The sequence below is a fragment of the Schistocerca piceifrons genome, chromosome 9 (assembly GCF_021461385.2).
Source record: "Schistocerca piceifrons isolate TAMUIC-IGC-003096 chromosome 9, iqSchPice1.1, whole genome shotgun sequence".
In the NCBI taxonomy this organism is placed as follows: Eukaryota; Metazoa; Arthropoda; class Insecta; order Orthoptera; family Acrididae; genus Schistocerca; species Schistocerca piceifrons.
The window spans coordinates 204,394,429-204,422,337 of record NC_060146.1 but is presented as its reverse complement, the minus strand read 5'-3'; the positions used below and the strand labels follow the sequence as shown (position 1 = coordinate 204,422,337).

General features: G+C 46.0%; 1 protein-coding gene across 1 annotated transcript in view; it reads left to right on the top strand.

Annotated features, from left to right (window-relative positions):
• Window positions 1-27,909, top strand: part of LOC124717377 (protein PALS1-like) — a 550,527-nt gene that overhangs the window by 469,274 nt on the left and 53,344 nt on the right. The window contains exons 6-7 of the mRNA XM_047244219.1: window positions 21,362-21,597; window positions 26,774-27,031. Coding sequence (XP_047100175.1) covers window positions 21,362-21,597; window positions 26,774-27,031 — 494 coding nt within the window. The remainder of the gene's footprint in view (window positions 1-21,361; window positions 21,598-26,773; window positions 27,032-27,909) is intronic.

Here is a 27,909-nt window from a genome sequence, read left to right as displayed (position 1 = left end):
GTGCACCAACAGCCATAATGGAATTTTAGTCTGTCGTTAGTTGCGAAGAAGTTTACTCGGGTTTGCTTTCGATTGGCTATTTTTTTTAAACAATGCTTCGAGTGATTTGCCTCAGATTTTGCTATAAAAACTGAATAAAATGTGAGAGTTTTATAAATTTTGAATGTTGCTTTTAGTGAGTCCGTTGTAAGCAAAGGAAGCGTTTACGAATGATGTAAGCGTTTTCAAGACGACTGTGAAGGATTTAAAGATGACGAACATTCTATAGACACCCCAGAACATCAACAGCCGACGAAAAGGTGGAAAATGTAAAAGAAGTGAGTATGAACGATCGCCGAATCACAGTCAGGGAAATTGCTGACGGAGTTGGCATATCAGCTGGCTCGTGCAGCGAAATCTTTTCGTGTGTTTTGAACAGCAACATTCGCGCCAAAGGTGTTGAATTTCGAGCATAAACGCCGGCGAATAGAAGTCGCTCAGGAGTCGCCAAATGAAGTCAGCAACGATGCAGAACTACTGAGACGTGTCATAACATGTGACGAAACGTGGCTGTACGGGTATGACGTAACAACTAAGACTCAACTGTCCCAGTGAGGCATTCTGGTTCGCCAAGTCAGAAAAAAGCTCGACAAGTGCGGTTGAATGGGAAGGTTCTGCTCACTGTTTTCTTCGATTTTAACGGCGTTGTGCATCACGAGTTATTGCCAAAAGGTCAAAGGGTCAATAAACAAACTACCTAGAAGATCAACGCCGTGTGCGAGAAGCAATCTGAAGGAAAAAAAATTGTAGCGAAAGGATTCGTAACTTTCACACCACGACAATTCAATTGCTCACATTTCATTGATTGATCGTCAGTTTTTGGCGATAAACAACGCTTTAATAATGCCCCAAATTCCATATTCGCTATGTATGTCCTCGTGTGACTTTATTCTGTTTTCGAAGATAAAAAGGGACGTCGTTTCAGCAGTGTAGATGAGATTAAAAGCATGTCGTTGAAAGAGCTACGTGCCATATCAGACATTGTTCTGGAAGATACGCTGGTGTACGTGGATAATACACTGAAGCGACAAAGAAACGGTTACAGGCCGGCCGGTATGGCCGTCCGGTTTAGGCGCTTCAGTCTGGAACCGCGTGACCGCTACGGTCGCAGGTTCGAATCCTGCCTCGGGCATGGATGTGTGTGATGTCCTTAGGTTAGTTAGGTTTAAGTAGTTCTAAGTTCTAGGGGACTGATGATCATAGATGTTAAGTCCCATAGTGCTCAGAGCCATTTTTTTAACCAATCCGGTAAACATCAAATCTCCGACACTGCTTCTGCCGGAAAAAGATCCTACGGGAACGGGACCAACGATGAGCGAAGATAATCGTTCGACGTGACAAAAGTGCATCCCTTCATATTGCTGCAGATTTCAAGGCTGGGCCATCAACAAGTGTCAGCGTGCGAACCATTCAACGAAACATCATCGATATGGGCTTTCGGAGCAGAAGGCCCACTCGCGTACCCTTGACGACTGCACGACACAAAGCTTTATGCCTCGCCTGGGACCGTCAACATGTACATTGGGCTGTTGATGACTGGAAACATGTTGCCTGGTCGGACGAGTCTCGTTTCAAATTGTATCTAGCGGATGGGCGTGACAACCTCATGAACCCATGGACCATGTATATCAGCAGGGGACTGTTCAAGCTGGTGGAGGATCTGTAATGGTGTGGGGTGTGTGCGGTTTGAGTGATATGGGACCCCTGATCCGTCTAGATACGACTCTGACAGGTAACACATACGTAAGCATCCTGTCTGATCACCTGCATCCATTCATGTCCATTGTACATTCGATGGACTTGGGTAATTCCAGCAGTAGGACTCTGCGACACCCCACACACGTCCAGAATTGCTGCAGAGTGGCCCCAGGAACACTCTTCTGAGTTTAAACACTTCCGCTGGCCACCAAACGCCTCAGACATGAACATTATTGAGCATATCTGGGATGCCTTGCAACGCGCTGTTCAGAAGAGATCGCCACCCCTTCGTACTCTTACGGATTTATGGACAGCCCTCCAGGATTCGTGGTGTCGATTCCCTCCAGCACTGCTTCAGACATTAGTCGAGTGAATGCTGCGTCGTGTTGCTCGCGTGGTCCCTACACGATATTAGGCAGGTGTACCAGTTTCTTTGGCTCTCCAGTGTATGTAATGGGACTACTTTTAAGGCGTTAACATGTAGACGAATAAATATAATTATTTTCGTTAGTCAAAAATTCTTGATTTTAATCACACCTCGTATGTCCGCCTGTTCGACGACCCTCTTTGAAAATGCGGTAATTGGAGTAAAGAAATGCAGTGATGAACGGAAGTCCGGGAGATCCTAACCAGCAGCAGCGCTCCCTCCCCGAGCAGAAGCTTTAGCGAACGAAGCCTTTCAGCTGGGTGTACGGTCGGTAAACACGCAGCGACTGACCTCGGTCTTGTCGTGTTGTGCTCAGCGGGACATTTCCTAGCGACAACAGCTGTGCTCTGCCGCAGCACGGGGACGCCTTAAAGTCCCCAGGCGCACAAAGCACACATCAGTCACTGAGGTGAAGCGGAGAACTGCGCGCACACACACTACTAACACCGCCGCGGTCGCAGGCACGTGGACGCGCTAAAGAAACTACGCGGAGGATCAGTGGCGAAATCCACCGACATTGGCGACTTTAACAAAGGACAGATCTTAGGGCGCAGCGCCTGGGATCTAGCGTCCCGGAAACGGCGAAGGTCGGCTGTTGGCGACCTCCTGTGTTCGGCATCTCTGGAACGCTGTCGAAAGGCGGAGATACATACATACATACATACATACATAAGTCCTTGTTCCATAGATCATGACTACGACATTTCGTATTGTTCTGGAACGTGTCACTAACGTAAGTTTTGTTTACACAATATATATATATATATATATATATATATATATATATATATATATATATATATATATATATACAGTTACTACTTCATAGCTGAAAACTAGGAGGAGTTGTCCTACAGTCGCAGGTTCGAATCCTGCCTCGGGCATGGATGTTTGTGATGTCCTTAGGTTAGTTAGGTTTAACTAGTTCTAAGTTCTAGGGGACTAATGACCTCAGCAGTTGAGTCCCATAGTGCTCAGAGCCATTTTTTAGGAGGAGTTGTCATTCAGAAATTCTTTTAATTTACTTCTAAATGTTGGTTGGTTGTCTGTCACACTTTTAATGCTACTTGGCAAATGGCCAAAGATTTTTGCGGCAGCATAATTCACCCTTTTCTGTCCCAAATTGAGGTGTAATCCGGAATAGCGAAGATCATCCTTTCTTCTAGTGTTGTAGCTATGCACTTCGCTGTTATTTTTGAATTGGAATGGGTTATTAATGACAAATTTTATATGTGAATATATGTATTGCGAAGGTACTGTGAATATCTCGAGTTCCTTAAATAAGTGTCTGCAAAGTGATCTTGCGTGGGCCCCAGCTGTTACTCTAATTACACGCTTTTGTGCAATGAATACTTTCTGTCTTAATGACGAATTGCCCCAAAATATGATGCCATATGAAAGCAGTGAATGGAAATAGGCATAATACGCTAATTTACTGGTATGTTATCACCAAAATTTGCAATAGCCCTAATAGCAGAAGTAGTTCTTCCAATTCAATTGCTCGTCAATGCACACATCCACAAATTTTGAATATTCTGCCTTAGCAACAGACTTCTGTTCGTAGTCTATAATTATCAATGGTTTTATGCCATTTACTGTGCAGAAATATACAAACTGTGTTTTTCTCGAAATTTAGTGAGAGTCCATTTGCAGAGAACCACTTAATAATTTTCTGAAAGACATTATTTACAATTTACTCAGCTGATTCTTGCTTGTTGGATGTGATTACTATACTTGTATCATCAGCAAAAAGAACTAGTTTCGTATCTTCATGAGAATAGAGTGGCAAGTCATTACTATACGGGGTGTTTCAGAATGAATAAACGGGTTTTAAGGTTTGGTAGCTTTTATTACATTCAACTTATAATTATAAATAACACATCAAATGAAAGAACAACTCAAACAGATTTATTTGTATACCCGTGCGCAAAGGGAAGAGTATGGAACGACCGACAATGAATGAAGAACGTCTTGAGTGAGTGAGAGTCTATCGCGCGTAGTCCCAAGAAATCAGTTCGTCCTTGTCGTTCGCAGTTGTTACAAGCTCTAAAGCCTACATTCTACGATTTACGTGCCAGGTTCGCAAATGAAATTTTTCTGCATGAGATGAAGATTTTCTGGATCGTGTCGTCTTCAGCGGTGAATCGACATTTAACCTAAATGGAAATGTGAACACACGTAATATGTGTATCTGGAGGTAGGCAAATCCCCACGAGATGGTACAGTTGCAACGAGACTCCTATCGACTTTCTCGGTGAAGCAACTGTAACTGGTGTTTCTCAGCAGCAAAATGGTGCGCCGTCTCACTGGCATAACTCAGCACGCGACTGGCTAAACGACGTTGTACCCCACCGCCGGATTGGCCGCAAGGCGCTGAATGACAGAGCTAAATTTATACGATCTTCATGTTCACACAAGATCCGATCGCCATCGATTTTTGCGTTTGGGGGGTTTATAAAAGATGATGTGTATTTGTCTCCGCTACCAGGTTGATCTATCCGACTTCAGAAACAGCACTGTTGCAACAATTACTGTAGACATACTGATCCAGGTTTTGGAAAAACTCGCCTATCGACTCGATGTGTGACAATGGTGCTCATATTGAACACTTTTCTTAAAAACTGTTAGAGTTCCTCTTTCATTTGACGTATTATTTATAATTGTAAGTTAAACGTAATAAATGCTACAAAGCCTTAAAACCAGTATATTCATTTTGAAACACTCTGTTTAATAAGAACAATAAGGGACATAAGACTGAACCATGTGGGACACCATTCTTGCTAGAGGACACTGTTGATTTTTGCTTACTGTAGTGGCGTGGCAAGACAGCCAAGCCACTCGGAGGTAACCGAAAGGCACGCGTTAAGCTCACGCAGATTGGCATGAGGTCTGGAACAAGGTAAAGTGATTATCCTATAAAGAAAAGAACGTAGTTCTTGGAATACTTAACTTTAATCCACAATTGGAGAACATCGCTCTTGTTTAGACATTATTACACTGAATATAAACTGGTAATGGCGCCTTGCTAGGTCGTAGCAAGTGACGTAGCTGAAGGCTATGTTAACTATCGTCTCGGCAAATGAGAGCGCATTGGTCAGTGTAGCTTCGCTAGCAAAGTCGGCTGTACAACTGTGGCGAGTGCTAGGAAGTCTCTAGACCTGCCGTGTGGTGGCGCTCGGTCTGCAATCACTGACAGTGGTGACACGCGGGTCCGACGTATACTAACGGACCGCGGCCTATTTAAAGGCTACTACCTAGCAAGTGTGGTGTCTGGCGGTGACACCACACTTACTATCTGTACTGTTAATTTCAACCTTCTGCAAATATGAATTAAACCATTTGTGCACTGTCCCACTCCTACCACAATACTTAAGCTTATCTAGAATAATTTCGTGACTGACACAATCAAAAGCCTTTGAGAGATCACAAAATATCCCAGTGGCTGATGTTCGGTTATTCAATGCTTGTAATATTTGATCGGTGAAAGCATATATAACGTTTTTTGTCAAAAAACCTTTCTGGAAACGAGATTGACATTTTGTCAGTACTTCATTTTTCAAATATGTGATGCTGCTCTTGAATACATTATTTTTCAAGAAGTTTGGATAAAGCTGTCGAAGTGAGATTTGGCGATAGTTGTTTGCATCAGACCTATTCCTGTTTTTATGTAATGGTTTAATAACCACAAGTAGGCGACGAGTTGTTGAAAGTCAACCCCACGTCACACAACGTGAAAGTTAGAGGGTTGCCTGCTGTGTATAGCAGGATAGGCAGCGATCCGTGACAGCAAGGACGGGATAAATTCTGTGCTCGATTCCACTCGTCTGCTTTGGGCAATGATGTCATTCCAGAGGCGACGCCGCTAGATAGAGACCATCTTTGAAAGTAGCGGAAGAAATTCATAAACAAAGGAATATAGCGTACGGTAAAACTAAAATCACTGCGGTTACATGTGACACATCTTCAGAAAGACGGAAACCGAATTTCGGAAACAGTTTTTCACTGTCACTAGCGGAGTTAGATGTGGCGTCTGGAAGACAGTTGATCCGGTTTCTGATTGTCACCTCACTCGTTATTTCTTTTCACTTAAATATTACAGATAGGTAGCTACATGCTCAGTCTAATACACTCCTGGAAATTGAAATAAGAACACCGTGAATTCATTGTCCCAGGAAGGGGAAACTTTATTGACACATTCCTGGGGTCAGATACATCACATGATCACACTGACAGAACCACAGGCACATAGACACAGGCAACAGAGCATGCACAATGTCGGCACTAGTACAGTGTATATCCACCTTTCGCAGCAATGCAGGCTGCTATTCTCCCATGGAGACGATCGTAGAGATTCTGGATGTAGTCCTGTGGAACGGCTTGCCATGCCATTTCCACCTGGCGCCTCAGTTGGACCAGCGTTCGTGCTGGACGTGCAGACCGCGTGAGACGACGCTTCATCCAGTCCCAAACATGCACAATGGGGGACAGATCCGGAGATCTTGCTGGCCAGGGTAGTTGACTTACACCTTCTAGAGCACGTTGGGTGGCACGGGATACATGGGGACGTGCATTGTCCTGTTGGAACAGCAAGTTCCCTTGCCGGTCTAGGAATGGTAGAACGATGGGTTCGATGACGGTTTGGATGTACCGTGCACTATTCAGTGTCCCCTCGACGATCACCAGTGGTGTACGGCCAGTGTAGGAGATCGCTCCCCACACCATGATGCCGGGTGTTGGCCCTGTGTGCCTCGGTCGTATGCAGTCCTGACTGTGGCGCTCACCTGCACGGCGCCAAACACGCATACGACAATCATTGGCACCAAGGCAGAAGCGACTCTCATCGCTGAAGACGACACGTCTCCATTCGTCCCTCCATTCATGCCTGTCGCGACACCACTGGAGGCGGGCTGCACGATGTTGGGGCGTGAGCGGAAGACGGCCTAACGGTGTGCGGGACCGTAGCCCAGCTTCATGGAGACGGTTGCGAATGGTCCTCGCCGATACCCCAGGAGCAACAGTGTCCCTAATTTGCTGGGAAGTGGCGGTGCGGTCCCCTACGGCACTGCGTAGGATCCTACGGTCTTGGCGTGCATCCGTGCGTCGCTGCGGTCCGGTCCCAGGTCGACGGGCACGTGCACCTTCCGCCGACCACTGGCGACAACATCGATGTACTGTGGAGACCTCACGCCCCACGTGTTGAGCAATTCGGCGGTACGTCCACCCGGCCTCCCACATGCCCACTATACGCCCTCGCTCAAAGTCCGTCAACTGCACATACGGTTCACGTCCACGCTGTCGCGGCATGCTACCAGTGTTAAAGACTGCGATGGAACTCCGTATGCCACGGCAAACTGGCTGACACTGACGGCGGCGGTGCACAAATGCTGCGCAGCTAGCGCCATTCGACGGCCAACACCGCGGTTTTTGGTGTGTCCGCTGTGCCGTGCGTGTGATCATTGCTTGTACAGCCCTCTCGCAGTGTCCGGAGCGAGTATGGTGGGTCTGACACACCGGTGTCAATGTGTTCTTTTTTCCATTTCCAGGAGTGTATTTCTTTTTCTCCTTCACTAACCATACTAACCGAATATTTTGAAAACAAGACGTAACTTGACAAACCAAGCACGTTTCAAAACCGGTTACGTTTACACGGAAGCGAAAATCGGAAAACCGGCAACTAGAAGCGGATTTCCTGAATCACTTTGGAAGTGTTTACATGACCACCCAGTAGCGGTATTGAAAAATCGGTATACAATATCCTGTTTTGGGATCTCCATGTAAACGGGGTGAATCACAGTTCACGCGAGTATTTACTTAGGCACAAATTATGTCGAAACGAACTGAAGATAGTGGAAATAATTAAGAACAAAACCAAAGAGAAATAAATATGCGTGAAATAAATTACTATCGTAAAAGATGCGACTAAGAAAAGCACCGAGAATCTTTAAATAAAATTCGTTACAGTATAGTGCGTGAAGTCTTCATATTATAAAATAGCGTTAATTTGTATTAATAATTATTGAATCTAAAGGGCTACCGCTCGAAAGTGGGGGTTTCGAGCGAGGAGAAACTAAAATGCAATACAACTACGGGAAAACGAAATAAATAATAACGTATATGGAACAGTAGCACGAAATGTGGAGAAACCGACACAGAAATCCGAAAACAAAAGCCAGTACACATATAACGAAATTCACAAAAAGTAACAAGTATTGGAATCGATAACTAGAATTGACCGACCTACATTCGTTAATCCTGGTTACCGATCCCAAAATCAGTTACTTTTTCGCAGAAGTTCAGAGAGCAATTACGGATGCAGAAATCCTGTTACGTTTCGGTGCACACACCTGCTGCAAAAACGATCTAAATAATGAACCGTGCAATGCTTGGATTCGGTAACTAGAATGGACCTCTTGTATAGCTTATTTGTAGTTACCGATTCTAGTATTTGTCACTTTTCCCAGCGTTTTAAAGAGGAAAAATTATAAAAGCAGAAATCCTATTACATTTCAGTCGACACATCTGTCGGAAAAACGACGTACGTAATGAACGATGGAAATGTTGGAATTGGTTGGGTGGTTGGTTTGGGGAAGGAGACCAGACAGCGTGGTCATCGGCCTCATCGGATTAGGGAAGGATGGGGAAGGAAGTCGGCCGTGCCCTTTCAGAGGAACCATCCCGGCATTTGCCTGGAGTGATTTAGGGAAATCACGGAAAACCTAAATCAGGATGGCCGGACGCGGGATTGAACCGTCGTCCTTCCGAATGCGAGTCCAGTGTCTAACCACTGCGCCACCTCGCTCGGTAGAAAAGTTGGAATTGATAGCTAGAATTGACTTATATAGGAGGTCACTTCTAGTTACAGATTCCAACCATTAGATGGTTCATAATTTTGTGTGTGTGTGTGTGTGTGTGTGTGTGTGTGTGTGTGTGAGAGAGAGAGAGAGAGAGAGAGAGAGAGAGAGAGAAGACTCGGTTTTTGTAGGATTTGTAGAGTTCTTATTCATCGCTGGACTACTGCAAAGAAGTAACAAATATTGTAGGCACCGATTCCAATCTTTTTTTTTCTTTTCGATAATAGTGAAGAGAATAAAATCCTGTAACACTGTAGTTCTAAAACTCGTTGCGAAAACGGTCTAAACAACAAACCGTCGAGTGGATGGAATCGGTAACTGGAATTGATGTATATAGCTTAATTCTAGTCATCGATTCCAGTATTTGTTACTTTTTATGAATTTTCGTTGGTTGTGTATTGCTGTGTCTTCTAAGATTTCCGTGTTGGTTTCTCCACATTTTATGCTACCATTGTTTTTATGTTTCATATATGTTATTGTTTATCTGAATTTTCCCATTGTTGTGTTACATTTTAGTTTCTCCCACTTCCCTGCGATAGTTCCCTTCATTCAATAATAATAATTATTAATATTATAATTATTGTTATTATTGTTACTATTATTATTATTATTTATTATTGTTAGTATAAATTAACGCTGTTTCTGAATATTTCGAGTGCACAGTGCGCTTTACTATAATGGATGTAAAGGTTCTCTGTGTTTCTGTTCCTTGCATAAATTAAAATAATAATTTATTTCAGACACACACATTTTTCTGTTCTTACTTTCATTACCTTCATTTCTTCTCTGTATAATTCGTGGCTAAGTAATTAATCACGTGAACTGTGATTGTAATTTCATCGCAAGCCATATTCTTTTGTTTGCCTCTGTGTATAGTTTTTGCCTTAGGTGTGACGTCATAGCTCAAAGCTGACGCTTAGAGTCGGGCGCTAGAATTGACCCCGAGGACATCCAAGTTGCTGTGTAGGGAAACTGAGAGACATTTTGATTTTCAATCATACAACTAAAAAAGGATACGCACTATTGATAGACAGCAAGGCCAATGATAGACTAAAACTATCTATACACCCACAGCACTATCGGCTATCACCAATCCCTGTTTTAGTATTTCTTACTTGCAGTTGAATTTAATCCGTGTTACCATTTCTTATTTTTGTGCTGTACGTTGTTGTGATTTTTTCTAATTAAAGAAGAAGAAAACCGATTTTCATCCGTTCACAAACGTTATGAGAAGTTAAAAATATGTACGCTCTGCTATAATAGCCCAATTACATGTCAACAGCTATGTTTAATGCTAGCACTGGAGTCGTTATTTGGAGGCTTATATTACTTTGGAGTGGCAATGTTTTAGTATTTCACAAGGTAGCGGAGCGGTAAATAACTTTACATTAAATCAGTTCATAAAAATACAATGTTTACACTCCCTATTATGACTCTGGAATATTCGTCACGCAGTTCACTCGGTCAGCCGCCGTGTACGACAAATAGCATTTCTGACCATACGTGTGCTATTGCTAATGTTAAACACCAGAAGTCTAGCGCTTCTTTGTCTTCGGCGAGAAGCATTTCCAATAGGAATGGTCGTATTCTGCGGGAGTGTAATTTGAAATGTGTTTTTCTACCGCCATCTAAGATTAGAGCGCTTGTGGGATCAGTAAAGGGTGATGTTGCTTGTGTAGGCTGGTGTCTACCGTCTTCGCTGCACTTGCTTCATGTGTCAGACTATCGGGACTGCCGAGGGTTGGTGTACTGAGCACAAGCGTCACACACGCTCGCGACAGCCGAGCGTATCTGGTATTGCAGAATATTATCTTGGTCGTCCAGTAGAAAATACAAAACGGAGATTCCTGCAAGTTCTTCTAAGTACTGTGAGAGTCTTACTGAGAAGGAAACTGAGATTAAATTAGTAAGTGACATTGCCATTAGACATAAAGATTTTTGCTTAAATTCTGCGTGAGGTGTTACTCTCCCCCTGGTCAAACAACAGAGGAACAGAGTTGATGCTACCTCACCCGTTGGTTATTAATATTCACTGTCGATAGCTTCTGACGTTGCTCGTCTTTGGTTTTCTTGTAGCTAGTGTTTAGAGAGAGAGAGAGAGAGAGAGAGAGAGAGAGATCTTTCGGCATATACTCCTCGTGACGAGAATTTAAATTTAACTTGTCTTGCTCAGCGCCTTATAGTGACAGGGCGTTCACCACTCGAAATATCAGCGGTTGCCGAAGGCGTCACCTGGCTGAAAACACTGTCTTTGAAACGTCCCAGCAGATTGAAACTCTCTCTTAGCGTCTGCCAGTGGAGTCCATTGGGCATCTCCGAAGTGCTCTCGTGAAGAAACGCGCCATTCTTCGTTGGACCTCCTCCATCTCTTGTACCAGTCCTACCAGGTAAGGGGCCCAGACTGTTTGACAGTACTCAAGAATCGGACGAACAAGTGTTGGGTGGCATCTGCTTGTCCCACAATAAACATTAAGCGGTCATTCCGCCTTAGATAGCTCTATATGGTTACTCCTAGGAAGCTTATTTTTCCATCGATTTCTCACCAGAATTGTAACTGTACAGCAGTGGATTTCTTTTCCTATGAATGTCCAAAATGTTACATTTATTTGCGTTCAGTGCCACCTCACACCAGGGAACTCATAACTCTTTTGTGAGTACCCACCTAGCTACTACAGGGCCCCAAGCCTTTGCAACATTACTTCCTTTACGTGAGGCATGTTTATACTTCCACTATCCCTTTCGCCCTCTGCCTCTCCACCGGATGGTTTTCTTGATGCTGACCGTGCTTGGACCTGATTTATGATAGGGCCTCGAGTTTCCACTTCTGGCGTATTGTACAACTTTTCATTAAATAAACATACGAGTGTTGTACCAAAAGTAAGGTTCCCAATGAGCTACAGCCTCGAGGGAAGGTGCCAGGCTAAATCCGACAACAGTGCCGTGCGCAGTGGTTCCCCCACTCTCGATGCCGCCCGTCCGTGATTCGCTACGTCGCTCAGTGTTGGCTTGGCAGCCGTCAGAGATGATCGCCGCTCCCGCCAAGTGCGAGGTTCGAGCAGCAATCCGGTTTCTCCACGCAACGAAGTTACCGCCCGTGAAGATTCATCGGCAACTGACTGAGGTTTATGGTGAAGAGTGCGTGTCCGTTCAGCGCATCCGCAAATGGTGCAGGGCTTTTGCTGAGGGTCGCACGGACGTTCACGATGAAGAACGGAGTGGAAGACCCCGGTTTCGGATGCGATTGTCCAGATCAACAGTGATCTGCTCAAAGATCGGAGGGTCACTGTCCGTGAATTTGTTGAGCGCATTCCTGAAGCTTCCCACGGCACAACTGAAAGAATTTTAATAGTAACGTTAGGTTATCGCAAGCTGTGTGCTCACTGGGTCCCCCGGATGCTGACTGACGGACACAATGGACAATGTCTTGGCTGTGATCACAAGGTTCTTCAACAGTGTGAAGGGGAGGCAACAAGGAGAAGTTGTTGGACTCTATCGTCACAGGAGATGAAACGTGGGTGTTTCATTACACCCCAAAAACAAAACAACATTCACGTCAGTGGCGTCACTCCAGGTCACCGCCACCAAAGAAATTCAAACAAATGCAGTCCCAGGAAAGCTCATGGTGACTACATTTTGGGATCAGGATGGGGTACTTCTCATCAAGTTCATGCAACCTGAGACGACAATAATCTCAGACAGATATTGTGAAATATTGACCCAACTTTGGCGAGCAATCCAGAATCGCCGGAGAGGACGACTGACGGAGGGAATAGTGCTTCTTTGTGACAATGCTCGACTGCACGTCACTCGTCAAACAAGAGCTTTTGAAGAAATTTGGGTGGAATGTTATGCCCCATCCCCCGTACAGCCCGGACTTAGCCCCTGGCGAATGTCACCTCTTCCCCAAGCTAAAGGAACACTTAGGTGGCAAATGCCTCAAGAGCGACAATGAAGTCTGAGCAGAGGTCACACGCTTCCTCAGTGGGTTGTCGGGAGACTTCTTCGACTTTGGAATACAAAAGCTGGAGCACTGTCTTCAAAAGTGTGCCGAAAAAAAAATGGAGACTATGTTGAAAAATAGACAAAAGTGTAAACTTTCAATTATGTATAAATTAATAACAATAAACAATGTTTTATATTTGCAAAAAATATGGGCACCTTACGTTTGGTACAACCCTCGTATGGTTCCCCTTTTTGGGTTTGACTTGCCACCAATTTTCAAAATTCTCAAGAAGTGCTGTTCATACAGGGAGGTCACCCAACGTGATGTGTGCTCCAACTTTGTGCCTTTCTATCTGTACAGCCTTAGCTTTAATACAGTAATACACCCAAAACCCAGCATGGCAGCCATCCCCTTGTGGGGGGGTCGTCAAGTACCTGCACAGTGGTAGCCCCCCTGACTTTACAGGAATTGCACTGTTGGTACCTGAGCTGAAAACTCCCCTTGTATACCAAGGAATATGTGCCTACGCGGAGACTCTGAGCAGTGCATTACTGGCCCCCACAGGGATAGCCTCTGGTCAGGGTGGGTGGCACTGTGACAGGTGAACTGCAAATTAAGCGAATGAAGTTACCTCCTGAATGAGATTTTTCACTCTGCAGCGGAGTGTGCGCTGATATGAAACTTCCTGGCAGATTAAAACTGTGTGCCGAACCGAGACTCGAACTCGGGACCTTTGCCTTTTGCGGGCAAGTGCTCTACCAACTGAGCTACCCAAGTGCGACTCACGCCCCGTCCTCAAAGCTCTACTCCTGCCAGTACCTCGTCTCCTACCTTCCAAACTTCACAGAAGCTCTCCTGCTGGTGCCCGTATTGCCCCAGCAGTTTCTATGGCAGGAAAGTCTTCATTTAATCCTGAGAGCTATGACCTTAAAATATTCTCTTCGCTGGCTTTATGGGAGGAATGTAAAGCTAAGTGGCAAGCAGAGAAATAGTCCTTGCAGTACTTGGTTTGTATGAGGACTGATGGCGATTCTTTCTTGGCCACAAAGCCCGTGTTCTTTTTGGAGAACTTACAAGACAAGTTTGGGGAAGTGGCAGCCATCTCTAAAATGAAAATTGGACCAGTTTTGATCAAAGCGGCATCCCCTGCCTAGTCACAGGCATTGCTCACTTGTAACAAGCTGGATGACATACGAGTGACTGCCACTCCCCATAACAGTCTAAAGGGCATCATTTTCCACAGAAACCTGCTCTTAAAATCTAATAGTGAGCTACACGCCAACTTGTAGCAATGGTGTGTACACTTCGTCCATCATGTACATAGTGGGCAAAAGGACAATAGGATTTCTAGCAGCGCCTTCATCTTGGTCTTTGAGGCCGATTCATTGCTTGAAAAGATCAAGGTGATGGTATACCGTTGCGATGTGAAATTATGCCCCCCCCCCCCCCCCCCCAAATGCAGCGCTTCAGGTACTTGAAATTTGGGCAATTGTCTTTTCATTGCCCCATCTGCAGAGATTACGGACGATTGCTGCGTGGGAACACTCCCTGTTTACCTCCCCCTCCCCCCCCCCCCATCTGTGTCAACTGTGAAAAACAACATTCTTTCTGCTTGCCAGATTGCACTGTTTTCCACAGAGAAAAGAAAATACAGCGAGACTCTGGACAAACTCAGTTACCAATAGGCCAAGAAGTAATATGAGCAGTTGCACACAACATGTCAAACAACGTCATATACTATAGCTATGACGACGTCGGCCCTTTGGTGATGGCACTCCAGCCCATTACATCACCTACAGTTGGCCATCAAGACCGCTCTACCATTCCTACCCACCTGATGGTTGGGGGCTCCCCTCTTGCTGCTTCCCACACACCTACTCTGGGATCGATGGCTTCCCAACCATGAGAGACATTGGTCCCAACCTTCCATCTGGAGACAAATCACCTTCCTCCAGGTTCTCTCGGCAGGGAGGGGTCCCTCAGGACACTTACTTCCAAGGTTTCCACTAGTCTACAACTGGACACCAGCCAGTGTCGCAGGGCTTCACAATTGTCATCATTATCTGAAACTGATTCAGAGAAGCCCTTGCAATCATCAAAATGCTCTAAGGAAAGGAAAGACAAGAAAAAATTCTCCAAGAAGGAGAACACTCTGGTGGGCCCCTTGCCACCAGGTCCCACTTGTTCCACTTCTGCAGACAAGGCGAATGTTCTGGCAGTCCCTGAGGCCCTGGTTCGCACCATACAAAGGAACCCCTCAACCAATGGCAGCAGGTGACCCTAAGGCATAACTCGTCCCCTTGGTCCCTTCATAGCCTCATTGTACATTGACAACATTAGTCTCCAGTGGAATTGTAGCGTTGTTTTCCACCACCTGGCTGAGCTACCACATCTTTTAAGCACTTCACCTGCCTTCTGCATTGCCATTCAGCAGACTTGGTTTCCAGCAACACACACCCCAGTTCTTCGTGGATACTGCGGATATTGTAAGAATTGTGCTGCCTATGACAGAGTGTTGGGCAGAGTTTGCACACATGTTCTAGACATTCTATATAACGAACTTGTACCTCTTAATCGAGCTTTAGTGGCTTGGCTGTTCTGCGTAAGGTCATTTCAGGATATTATCGTCTGCAATGTTTACCTCCCTCCTGATGGCGGTCTCAGAATGTACTGTTTGCAGTGTGTTCTCAGTTCCCGTACCTTTCCTAATCTTGAGTGATTTCAGAGATTTGTGGGATGGAACCAAGGTCACTGGCTGTGGTTTGAAGACCTCGAAAAATTACTGGCACAATTTGGTATTTGCCTCTTGAATACTGGTATACCCCCACACACTTCAATTTGATGCACAGAATCTGCTCAATCTTTGCCAGCCCATGTCTTTTCCCATCCATCCACTGGAGCGTCTACGATGACCTGTGTGGTAGTGACCACTTCATGATCTTCCTGTCCCTCCCTCAGTGCCACTTCCCTGGACGCCTGCCCAGATGGGCTCTCAACAGTGCTGACTGGGATACTTTCGCCTCTGCTACCGACCTTGGCTCCCCACTGCATGGAGATATCGATACGGCAGTCCAGAATACAACTGCCATTCTTTTGGCAGTTGATGTAGTGATCCTCTTTTCCTCGGGCCTGGCCTATCCGAAGACAGTAACTTGGTGGTCCTCAGAAATCGCAAAAGCCATTCGAGATCAGAAGTGGGATCTCCAACACCATAAGCAGCACCCATCAATGGAGCATATCTTTACCTTTAAGCACCTCCATGCCCAGCTCTGCTACCTAATAAAAAGGAAGTGAGAATTCTGGGAATGGTACATTTCAACCATCGAATTATGAAAACCTGACTCCTGCTGGCATACCTGGTATTATATTGAATGGCACTGTCTACACTGACCCAGATACCATCTCTGAACATTTTGCTGTGTACTATGCTCGAACCTCAGCGTCTGATAATTATCAACCTCCATTTCATGCCCTAAAACAGCGGTTGGAGCGAAAGCAATTATCTTTCACTATACACCATACAACGCTCCATTCAGTGAGTGGGAATTTGTCAGTGTCCTAGCCCACTGTCGATACAGCCGATACAGCCCACACCCTGACTGCATCCACAACCAAATGGTGGAGCACCTACTGGTAGATTGTCAGTGCCATAACTTAGCCATCTTTCGCCCATCGCAATGGTGAGAAAGCGTCATTGTCCCAGAACTGAAACAGGTTAAGTATCCTCTAGAGACGGACAGTTATAGCCCAATATGTCTCACCAATGTAAGTGGCTTGAACGCATGGTGAGCTGGTGGCTGTGTTGGCTCCTTGGGGTCTTGTGGCTCCATCCAAGGGTGGTTTTTGACAAGGCCGTTCCACTACTAATAATCTGGTTTACCTGGAGTTGGCCATCTTCACAGATTTTGCCCAATGTCAACACCTTCTTTGAACTGCAAAAGGCTAATGACACCACATCCTTGCTACCTTACACAAATGGGATCTTCGGGGTCCACTCCCAATTTTCATCCAGAACTTCCTGTCACACTGTACATTATTGGTTCAATTTGGCGCTTACCGCAATACCCCCCCCCCCCCCCCCCGCCCCCATATCCAAGAGAATGGGATTCCACAGGGCTCTGTCAATGTCGTACCATTCACCAACAACCAAAACTTTACTTTGATGACCAACTGCTCAATGTGGTGGAGACTTATCGTTTTTTGGGACCGTCTTCGGTTCTCAGTTCACATGGATTCCCCATCTTCGCCATATTAAGTGAATGTGCTGGCAGTACCTTAATACACTTCACTGCCTTAGAAACACTAGCTGGGGTGCAGACCACACCACACTACACTTCTGCAGCTTTACAAAGCCCTGATATGATCACACCTCAGTTATGAGAGTCTGGCATATGGTCTGACATCACCCTTGGCGTTGCAGATACTGGATCTGATACTCCCCTGTGAGGTTCAACTTGACAGGAGCCTTTCAAACTACCCCTCATAATAGCTCACTCGTGGAGGCTGGAGTTACTCCATTGTGGATCAGGTGCCAACAGCAGCTTGTCAATTATGCTGCCCACATTCACAGTTCACCTAAGCATCTGGACTGCTCTGTCTTATAACTGGAGTATTTTCACTATGGAGTTGGTAGCCATCTTCTACTCTTGAACATATCTGTTGTTGTACTGATGGGTCCCTTCTCTTCTGCTGCGACTCCTTGAGCAGTTTGCAAGATCTTGATCGGCCAACTACACTCACCTCCACTTGGTCATTTCTATCCAGGATTCCCCGTATGCTCTTGAACGATGTGGATGCTCAGTGACATTAGTTTGGGCCACAGGCCATGTCAGGATCGTGGGAAACGAACTCGCTGATAGCCTGGCCAAACTGGCTACCAGTAACCCAACCCTTGAGATTGGTATTCTCGAAACAGACCTCCAATTGGTATTATGCTGTCAAGTTTTAGGTGCATAGAATATGGAATGGGTCGCATTGACTTCAGCAATTGTGGGTGATAAAGAAGACTACGAATCTGCGGAGGTCCTCCGTTAAGTTCTCTCAAGGACTCTACTGTCCTTTTCCGTCTCTTCATCGGCCGTAAGTAGTTGACTCGTGGTCATCTCCTTCATAGCGAGGACCCAATCCACTGTTATTGTGGCTCCCGTTTCACAGTGGTCTACATTTTGCTGGACTACCCCAACGTAGCAGCCCCGTGGCGGACTCTTAATCCCCCTGACTCGCTACCCCTGGTGTTGGGAGATGATACCCCAGTGGCTGACATAGTTTGTTTTATTCATGAATCAGGGTTTTTCAATTCTCCTTAAGGGAGGGCTGGAGGGCTGCAGGGCTGCTTAATCTTATTGGCCCATTGAGGTGTTGGCAGAACACTCTGTTGCATCTTCTGGCCCTGACCAGGCTGCAGCCGTGGTGGTCGAGCACAGTCCTCATCCTACCTGCTCAAACTATTCTCCCCCCTCTCTCGCATGGTCTGTTAGACTTGTTCATCTTTTGTCTCTGTGTGCTTCTCTTGCCATGTCTGGTTTGCTAGTCTTCTCAAGGCAGTCTCTTGTAAGTGGCTGCAAACAGCCTCATGGATCATCTGACGTTATCCACTAATCATTAAAACAAACTATAAACTTTAATGATCCTTTCACTCTTTCCTGAGGTACTCTTGAAATTACCTTTACATCTGCTGATTTTGTTCTGTTAAGAGCATCGTGTTGTGTACTGCCTGAAGGAAGCCTAGAAAACTGTCACATGTCTGGTACGGTACTCGGTAAGCTTGTACATGCCTTCCTGAAGTCAGATAACATGTCATCAACCTGAGTTTCAATGTCAACAGTGCTGTGAATCTTATGGAGGAACAGAGTAAGCTGAGTTTTGCAAGATCTCTGTTTGCAGCATCCGTATTGATTTTTAAAGGAGGAGATTTTTGTTCACCGGAAACGTCATAATACGTGATCAGAAAACGTGTTCCGTATTTCTGCAATGATTGACATCAACGATATAGACCTATAATTATGTGCATTTGTACTACGACTCTTCATGAAAACGTGAATGACCTGCGCTTTTTTCCAGTCATTAGGTACCCTTCAATGCTCCAGCGATCTACGGTATAATGTTGCTATAAAATGCAGTCAAATGAAAACTGAACACACTCCACTCTGGGACCATGGAATGATTCTACTCAAAAGTAATCAGCACAAGCTTTAAGACATTCATAACATATTTACCCCACTAGTAGACGAGATGATAAACTTTTGTTTTGTAAAATGTTGTCAGCTGCTGACTGATCCACAACCATTCTGACTCTCGCACTTCTTCGTCCGATTGAAACTGACACCCATGCGTGTCTTTCATTGAGTCGCATGGTGAAAAATTACGGTGTGTGGAGGGTTGTGTGAAAAGTTGCCTCTATTAGATTGGCAGCCTGAGGATAGGCTCTCTCTGGTCTACAGTCGCACAGGCCTGTCTGTTCGAGGACAAAGGGATTGATGACATTGTAGGTTGGTCCCTTTAACCATCCAGCCAAGCAACCAGTGTCACATGTCAGTCCCTGCCCTATTCACCAATCCTCTGCTGGTCCTCCTGCAGTGAGATGTAGTCTCCTGACGTCGGTACCTTCTTCCAGACAACTGCACCGTCTGCAAACAGCCTCACAGGGCAGCCGACGTTAGTTGGACGATTCCGGCCGACAGTGTTCTGACAGCCAGATGGCAAGTGGTAAAACCAGCAATGGAAACATCCCGCATCGCAAGTCTCAGTTAAGTCACAATGCTCTCCTCCTCATACTGCAGGAGTCCTCCGCTTGTCGATTTCCTCGAGAGCGGAATCATTGTTGATGTGCGACGCTACGAAGACAGTTTGTAGAAACTGCGATGTGCCGTGGAATTGAAACAACTGCGAATGCTGTCGGACAGAATCGTCCCGTCCCACGATAACGCCCACCCACACACTGCCAATCGAATGAAGGCTACGCTTCAGCAATCTGATTGGGTAACGCTGCGACATCATCTGTACTGTAGGTGCCCCGGTGATCCCGGTCTCGTACAGTCAACTGGAGGCTGAGCGGTGACCTCTCCAGTTGTCAGGATGTTAGGAAATGACTGTGGACGCGTCAGAAACGCCAAAGAAACATTATTAATTCATGACACCTTTATTCCTGCCGAGTACAATGTGGCCCGCGTAACACAGGCTGGCTGAGCTTGGTGATATCAACGACCTTTCCCGAGTCCTCGCTGACTCGGAGCGATGACACCAGCTCCGGGTCGCACCAGTCTCGCTAGCGCAGCGCCGCGTGCTATGACGTGGCAGTGGAATGCCTTTACTTTGGCCGTGCATGGCTGGCGGCGCCCGGCTGGCCGGCGGCCCGGCGGCGGACAGCGGGCCGCTGCAGGTAGGAGGCTCCGGGTTGGAGTCCCGGCGCTGTTGGCACGAGAGGTGTTCTCGTAGTGCGGAGTGTACTCTATCCCACCCCGTCTTCTTCCCTGCTCCTCCTGGTGGCTCGTCTGCGGTGGACGTGCGGAACGGGCTGCAGTCCCCCAGCATCGTCGGCTCACCCGGCTGTGACGGCGGATGCACAGGGCCTATGCCCCACACGATCTCGATGACGGCTCACTGATGTGGTCAGCATTGGCGGCGAGCGAGTCTGCCGCGATGTCTGCTAATCCTGGGTCGATGATTGACAGCGGCAGCAGAGAGGACCAGAGCTGGTACTGTCCCCTCACGTCTGCTGCTGGATGGGCCGTCCTTACTGCTACATCTCCTTAACAAAGATTAGCATGTCGGTCACTGAGCTGAGCGCTACGCAGCGCCCCAGTACACATCTAACTGCAAGTCTGACTGCGAGTGCCTTGTTGCTATCAAAGCTGGCGTATTTAAAGGAAGCACGAGCGACGTCCTGACGTCATGCTCGTTTGTAATGACCGCATTCGTTCCACTTATACTGCTGATTCATCTGTCGTACTCGCCCCTTAGGTGTTCTTGTGACACAGTTACGTGCTGTTACGGCAGACTTACGCGAAGTTATGAAATGCAGTACAGCTGACGCTATACCTCTGTCTTCCACTCTACGGAAGTCTCCGTCGAACACAAACCCGCGTGCTAAGCAATTCTCTCTCGCCTGTTGTGTGTAACCGGGCCACTGCCCCTGCGTGACGACACATTCCGATACATGTGCAATCCTCTTACTTCTTGGCTAACCTACTGCCTCCGGCTCTCGGCATGGGCAACGAAACTTTGACAATATTCCACGTTTCCAACTCTTTACTATTCCGTGACACTACAGCACAGTGCAGATCTTTCACCGATCTTTGGCGACATGAAGAAAGGCGTGTGTGGACGCCAGTTTGTCAGACGAGGAAGTGAATCCGGTCCTCGGGACTTGGGATCCATTAATGGCTCTCCTGGTGTGCTCGGCAGGGTACGGGGAGCTGGTGGCGTCGCTGCAGCGGCTGCAGCTGCTGCTGAAGAAGAGCGCCGCCGACGGTGTGGGGTCGGGCTCGGCGCTGGGCGCGCAGGTCGCAGCCGTGCAGACTCTGCTGCTGAGTCCGCAGTTCGGGCGCGCGCTCGCAGTCCACAACAGGGTGCAGCGCGCCGCCGCCAGGGGGCTCTGCCGGCCGCCCGCCGCCGACAACGCGCACGCCCTCTCCAGGGACGTAAGTATCAGCCAAAGATTCTCCACTCTAGCCTCCTCTCTCTCTCTGGGTCTCCCGGCCCACTCCTCTGCACCTGCTCCTCGCGAGTTTGTACTGTCGATTGTTTGGGCGCAATATTCAAATTCCGGAAAATTTTGGGTAGGGTCTCGTAGATTTAAATCGATGAACAATACAGGGTGTTTCAAAAAGTCTGTACAACCTTGAAAATTCATATAAATTAATTCGTAGTTTCTACAGAGGCCATTGTAGTGTCAATTTATAGGGAAATACACAAAGTTTTGTACGAATGCAGAGTCTCGCAGAGATAACATTGGATAAAATGTTCTCAGGTTTCCAACCATGTCAATTGCTTAAAAACTACACGAGCTTTCACCCAAGCACTCCTTGCCATTGTCAAGTGTTACAAACTGCCACGAGAGGTATTATTGCCTACGCTATCCAGAGAAATCTGCGTCAGCTGAGTATGCGTTAGAAAATGGTCACCACATAAAATCTGACTATACCTCTGTCGTGGCTCGCTCGAACAGCTTCTGGGACAGTTTAATAAAGGAAGCTATTGAAATAAAAATTACCCTGAATAGAGACAGTGGCTTGCAGCTCAGCGCTGCGTGGCATCCAGCGATCGCGCGGTTGAAGAGGGCACATCGAACGCCGACTCAAAACGTGCCCATATATGGCAATGTCACGGGTACCAGAGACGTCACAGCTGGCGGCTACCGTATATAAGGGCGCACCGACAGCCCACTGGCGGTCATAACAGTTGACAATGGCCAAGAAGTGCTTGGCCGAAAGCTCGTGTAGTTATAAGCAATTGACGCGGTTGGAAACCCGAGAACATTTTATCCACATAAAGTTTTGTCTCGCGTAGTTCGCTAGTCCCGGATCGCACCGTGAGGAGCGCTAGCGGCAGTTGCGTTAAAGATGGCTGCCTTCAATGGACCCGAGCGTGCTAGCTGTCTGTTTTGGTTTGAAGAATCGAAGTCGGCGACAACAGTTCAGCGTAATTTCTGTACCGACTATGCTGAAGATCCTCCTAGAGGCCTGTAATTTATTAGTGACGCAAATGTTTTCTAGAAACAGAGTGCTCCGTGAGACATGGGGAAACATCAGGTCATCCAACCACATCTCACGACATCGTCGAGCGAATGAGACAATGTTTTGTCAACAGCCCTGCGAAATTGACCCGGCATGCATCTCGTGAACTGCAGATCGCACATACAACTGTTTGGGCATGTATCGAGAAACTGTTTGCGTTTGAAACCGTACAGATTGACGATTGTACAAACAATAAAAGACACGGATAAAATTGCTCGGAAGAACTTCGGTGCAGATATGTTAAATCGATTATATGGGGATGAATATTTCTTGGACAAAATCATCTTTTTTGATGTGTCCACTTTTCACTTAAGACATACAGCTGTAGGATTTCAGGCAGTGAAAATCCTCGTCAAACATTGCACCATGTTTGTGATAGCCCTAAACAGAACGATTTTTGTGCATCGTGCAAGAACCAAGTGTACGGTCCCTTTTTTTTCGATTCACGAAGAATATCGTGTTTGTACCTCCTGTGGTAGCTTCTCTACCTGAACTTGAGCAAGAATTTGTGCCATCACTGAGCATTTTGCACCTGCAATTTTACAGCGAGTTTTGGAAGAAATTGACTTCCAATGGGATCTGTGCAGGATAAGCAACGGAAGCCATATACAACATCTTTAGTTTAAGGTAAAAAAAACATGAAGTGTTTCCCTACAAAATAACACTAGACCCAGCTCTGTATCTTCTTTCAATAAATGTATGTGAATTTTTTAATTTGTTGAGTCCTTTTTGAAACATTCTTTATTGTTGAGAAGGAATCCTTTACAAATCCGCAAGTGCTATACACTGCCAAACCATGATAGGCCTATATGAATTGTGTTCAAAAAGAAACCAAACGTTTGCTGTATCAGCTTTATTGCTTATTGTTCGATGTTTTAAGCGCTACCCCCTTCAGAATAGTCCCCTCTGCTGGCCGAATACCGTTCCCATCATTTCTTCCAGCTTTGGAACGCCTCCTGGAATACATTTTGTGGGATGGCGCGCAGGTTGCTCGTTGCATTGTCCTGTATCTCCTCTGTGGTTTGGAAACGACGTCTTTTCAAGGTATTTTTCAGCATGGGAAACAGGGAAAACTCTGCTGGGGCACTTCCTTCCCATTTCAACAAGTGTCCGTTTCTGATCTTCAGTCAACAGACGCGGTACGATTTTTGCACTGACACGATGCATCTCACGTTTTTCACTCAAAATTTGATGGCATGATCCTACACTGATGCCCACCTCCTCAGCATCTTCCCAAACAGTTAAACGACGTTTTCGGTGAATCACAGCACGAACGCTATCCACATGGCCATCAGCTGTTGATATTGAAGAACTTCCAGACTTGGAATCGTCACAGACCGACATTCTGCACCGCTGAAAATGTTTAAACCACTCATAGCACTGTGTGCGACTCATACAGTCCTCCCCATGTGCTTGGCTAAGCGTTTGAAATATTTCTGTGAAAGTTTTGCCAAGTTTGTAGCAGCATTTCACACACGCACTTAGTTCTTCAAGCTCCTTCATCTCCTTCATTGCAGTAATCTGAAGAGCTGGCTCTACACATGCTTACTTCAGCGGCTGTGGTTGGCCTGCTAATTTTCCGAGTGACACGAGGCAAACGGCAGTTTGTTGGCTAAACCTGCCGCTAGGTGCACGCTATGCACTAGAATGCGCTCTCTATGCTGCTTGGCGCGATATTTCACAAGTTCGGTTTCTTTTTGAACACACCTCCTAGACAACATGTTGTGTTTGAGATTTTCAAATGATTCTCGGCAGTCAATTAAGCAGACACCAGAAACTTAAAAATGGTGTCCCCCAGGGTTTAGTTTTGTCGCCAGTTCTGTTCAACTTATATAATACTGTCAGAAAAAAAAGAAAAACTGAAGCAGTAAGAAGGGGAGTGGGAAACAAGATGAAACTTCACAGGTTGAGAGGGTATGTGATGTTACTGTAGTGATAACAAAATAGAGTTATATAGACTACAGAGATGAATGAAAATGTGTACCAAGGCAGGGATTTGAACTTGGGTTCCTTGCTCAGCAAGGACTACCCCAGCTCGCCTCTCTCCTCAGTCCAAATTTCCATTCACGCATAGCCCACTCAGTATTCCCCCTAAACTCCAACATTGCATTCGGAAGATTGATGTTGAACCATATTCTGCATAGAACGAAGTGGGATATTGTGCCTGAAACCAAGGCATAGATGTTTGAGACTTACAAAGGTCTCTGGAACCATATGATTTTATTTGATTAGAGCACCTAGGCTTCATCTACTTCCTGATCCCCAATTCTGATGTTAAGTTTCTCGCGCTCCTTCTCGTTACTTTTGTCTTTCTTCTATTTACTCTCAATCCATATTCAGCACTCAACAGACTTCATTCGATTCAACACATTCTGTTAATCTTCTTCAGTTCCACTGAGGATAGCAATGTCATCAACAAATCGTATTATTTTTATATTTTCACCTTGAAATTTGATTCCGCTCTTAAAGCTTTCTTGTATTTTCATCATTGCTTCTTCGAAGTATAGATGAAACAGTATAGCCGGTATCCCTGTCTTACACCATTTTTAATCTGAGCACTTCATTCTAGGTCTTCCAGTCTTACTGTTCCCTCTTGGTTCTTGTACAGGGATCAGTCACATCATTATCACCACCTACCTAACAGCTAGCATGTCCACTGTTGGCACAGATAATAGGGGCAATGCATCACAGCATAGAAGCAACGAGGGCTTGGTAGGCTGCTGGAAGGGGGGGGGGGGGTTGATGGCACCACAGATACAGACACAAGTAACCTAATTCCCACAAATTCTGGGGATGGGGGCAGCGAGCTCTGACATCATATTCAACCACATCCCAGATGTATTCAATCTGATTCATATCTGGTAAGTTGGGGGCCCAGAACCTCAGTTGGAACTCGCCACTGTGCTCCCCAGACCACTCCATCACACTCCTGGCCTCGTGACACGGCGCATTATCTTGCTCAAAATTTCACTGCCATTGCGAAACATGATCACCACGAAGGGGTGCACGTCATCTGCAACGAGTGTGTGGTACTCCTCGGCCAACACGGAGCCTTCGATGAGCTCCACTGGAACCGTGGATATTCACACGAATGTTCCCCAGAGCATAATGGAGCTGCCGCCACTTCGTCTCTTCCCGCAGTACAGGTGTCTTTCTCTGGAAGATGACAGATTCGAGCCCTCCCATCGGCATGATGGAGGAGATATTGGAATTCGTCAGACCGTGCAATGCTCTGCCACTGTCCAGTGCCAGTTGTTTCGTGCCCATTTCAGTTGTATTTGGTGATGTCGTGGTGTTAACATTGGCACTCGCATAGGTTGTCAGCTGTGGAAGCCCATAATTAGCAGTGTTCAGTGCACTGTGTTCAGGAGCACTTGTGCTCTGCCCAGCATCAAAGGCTGATGTTAGTTCTGTCACAGTTCACTGCCTGTCCTGTTTTACCAATCTGCCCACTCTATGATATCAAACATCTGTAATGAGGGTTGGCCACCCAACCCCATTGCGTCGGAACGTGGTTTCGCCACGTAGTGCAGAGACTTGCCACAGCACTCCACAAACACTTGACAAGTTGTGCAGTTTTTGAAATGCTTATGCCAAGCCTCTTGCCACCATAATCTGCCCTCGGTCAAAGTCCGATAGATTGTGCACCTTTCCAATTCTACACGTGGGCAACTTATTCACTGATATCACGTACCCTGTGGATGACTAGCAGTCATTTCTCATGAAGTGATGCTGCTATCACTTGGATGGCTGTACTTTCAACTTCGGTTCCTTGCTCAATCTTTTGGCTGATCTTTGTGTATATTGTGTACTACCTGTCTTTCCTTACGGCTTATCTCTATATTCTCAAAATTTCAAATATTCCGCATCATTTTACATTACCAAACGCTTTTCCTGGATCAATATATCCTATAAACAGGCCTTGTTTTTTCTTCAATCTTGCTTCCATTGTCAACCCTAGTATGGACAATGTATGGTCTCCAAATAAACTGAAACATTGGAATCTTGCAATTGGCTAGATAAATCCCAGAGAGGTTGTGTAGAGCAGGGTCAAGATTGTGAGTGTTTGCACTTTTTGCAGTGCCTGGAGGTGCTGCGGCCATGCAAGCTGCCCGAGGCGGCAGAACTGTGTGACCTGCTCTCCCGTTACGAGCTGGACGCGCTGCTGGTAGCCCACGACGCAGTCGTCGCCACCACCGAGCCGCGTTCTCCGGCACCCTCACCCACGCACAGTGCGGGTGGCGGAGGGGGTGTGCCCGGCTCGGGGAGGGGCTCGCCGCCTCCCAGGCACGAGGGCAACATCCGCATCGTCAGCATCGAGAAGACCAACGAGCCGTTGGTGAGTCGGTCAGCCGCAGCTTACCTGAGAGTGACCCGTCACTGTTCATATTATCGGTGGTAGAATTTTCCAGAGCCATTCACACTCACATTGCCATAGGTGAGCCAACCGTTAGATACAACGTGTGCAAAGAAAGGGCATGTTACATACCAATACAACTAAATTCAGAGCACAGATTGTCACTACTGATGAAATGTCAAATCAAATTACGGATTCATGGGTCAGGTACATGTATAAGGAGCAGTAAAATGAAAATGAGGCAGATGGAAGAAAGAGTAAGTATACAGTCCATTATTTGAAAATTAATCATCATATTTGTTAACACATTTATTCCGCTGCAAGACAAGACAGTCAATACCTTCATGAAAAAATGTTTACAGTTGCCTACTGATCTGATCTGATGGAACAATGGCTCAGTTAAAGTAGGTTTATCAGATTTCAAAGAGAGAAACCTGGGACACTTGTGTTTATACTCTGTACCTAACTTCATTACTACACTTATGTTTACCTTATATTTTGAAGTCGATAATAGGCCTATGATGATGCGGGATCCGAAAAACCAATAGGAAGTACATATCTTCATTTTGTGAAATGGAAAGGTATTTGTAGGTACATTACACAAGTAAAACTCTTGTCTTCAGAAATAAAAGACACTGATATGTTCTTTTTATTGTAATAGCCTGGATATATTTTCTGCAGTGTTTAGTTACTTACTACATATCAGTTACAATTTGTTGATGCTATGAATTGTGTAATGTTACTATTCCATCATCAGATATAAATTATACATTTCATAAAAAAATTTAAGTTCTTGTTTGACTGCAGACAGTTAGGGCAAATGTGCATACAAACCAAACAGTAATTAATAAGCACTTCTA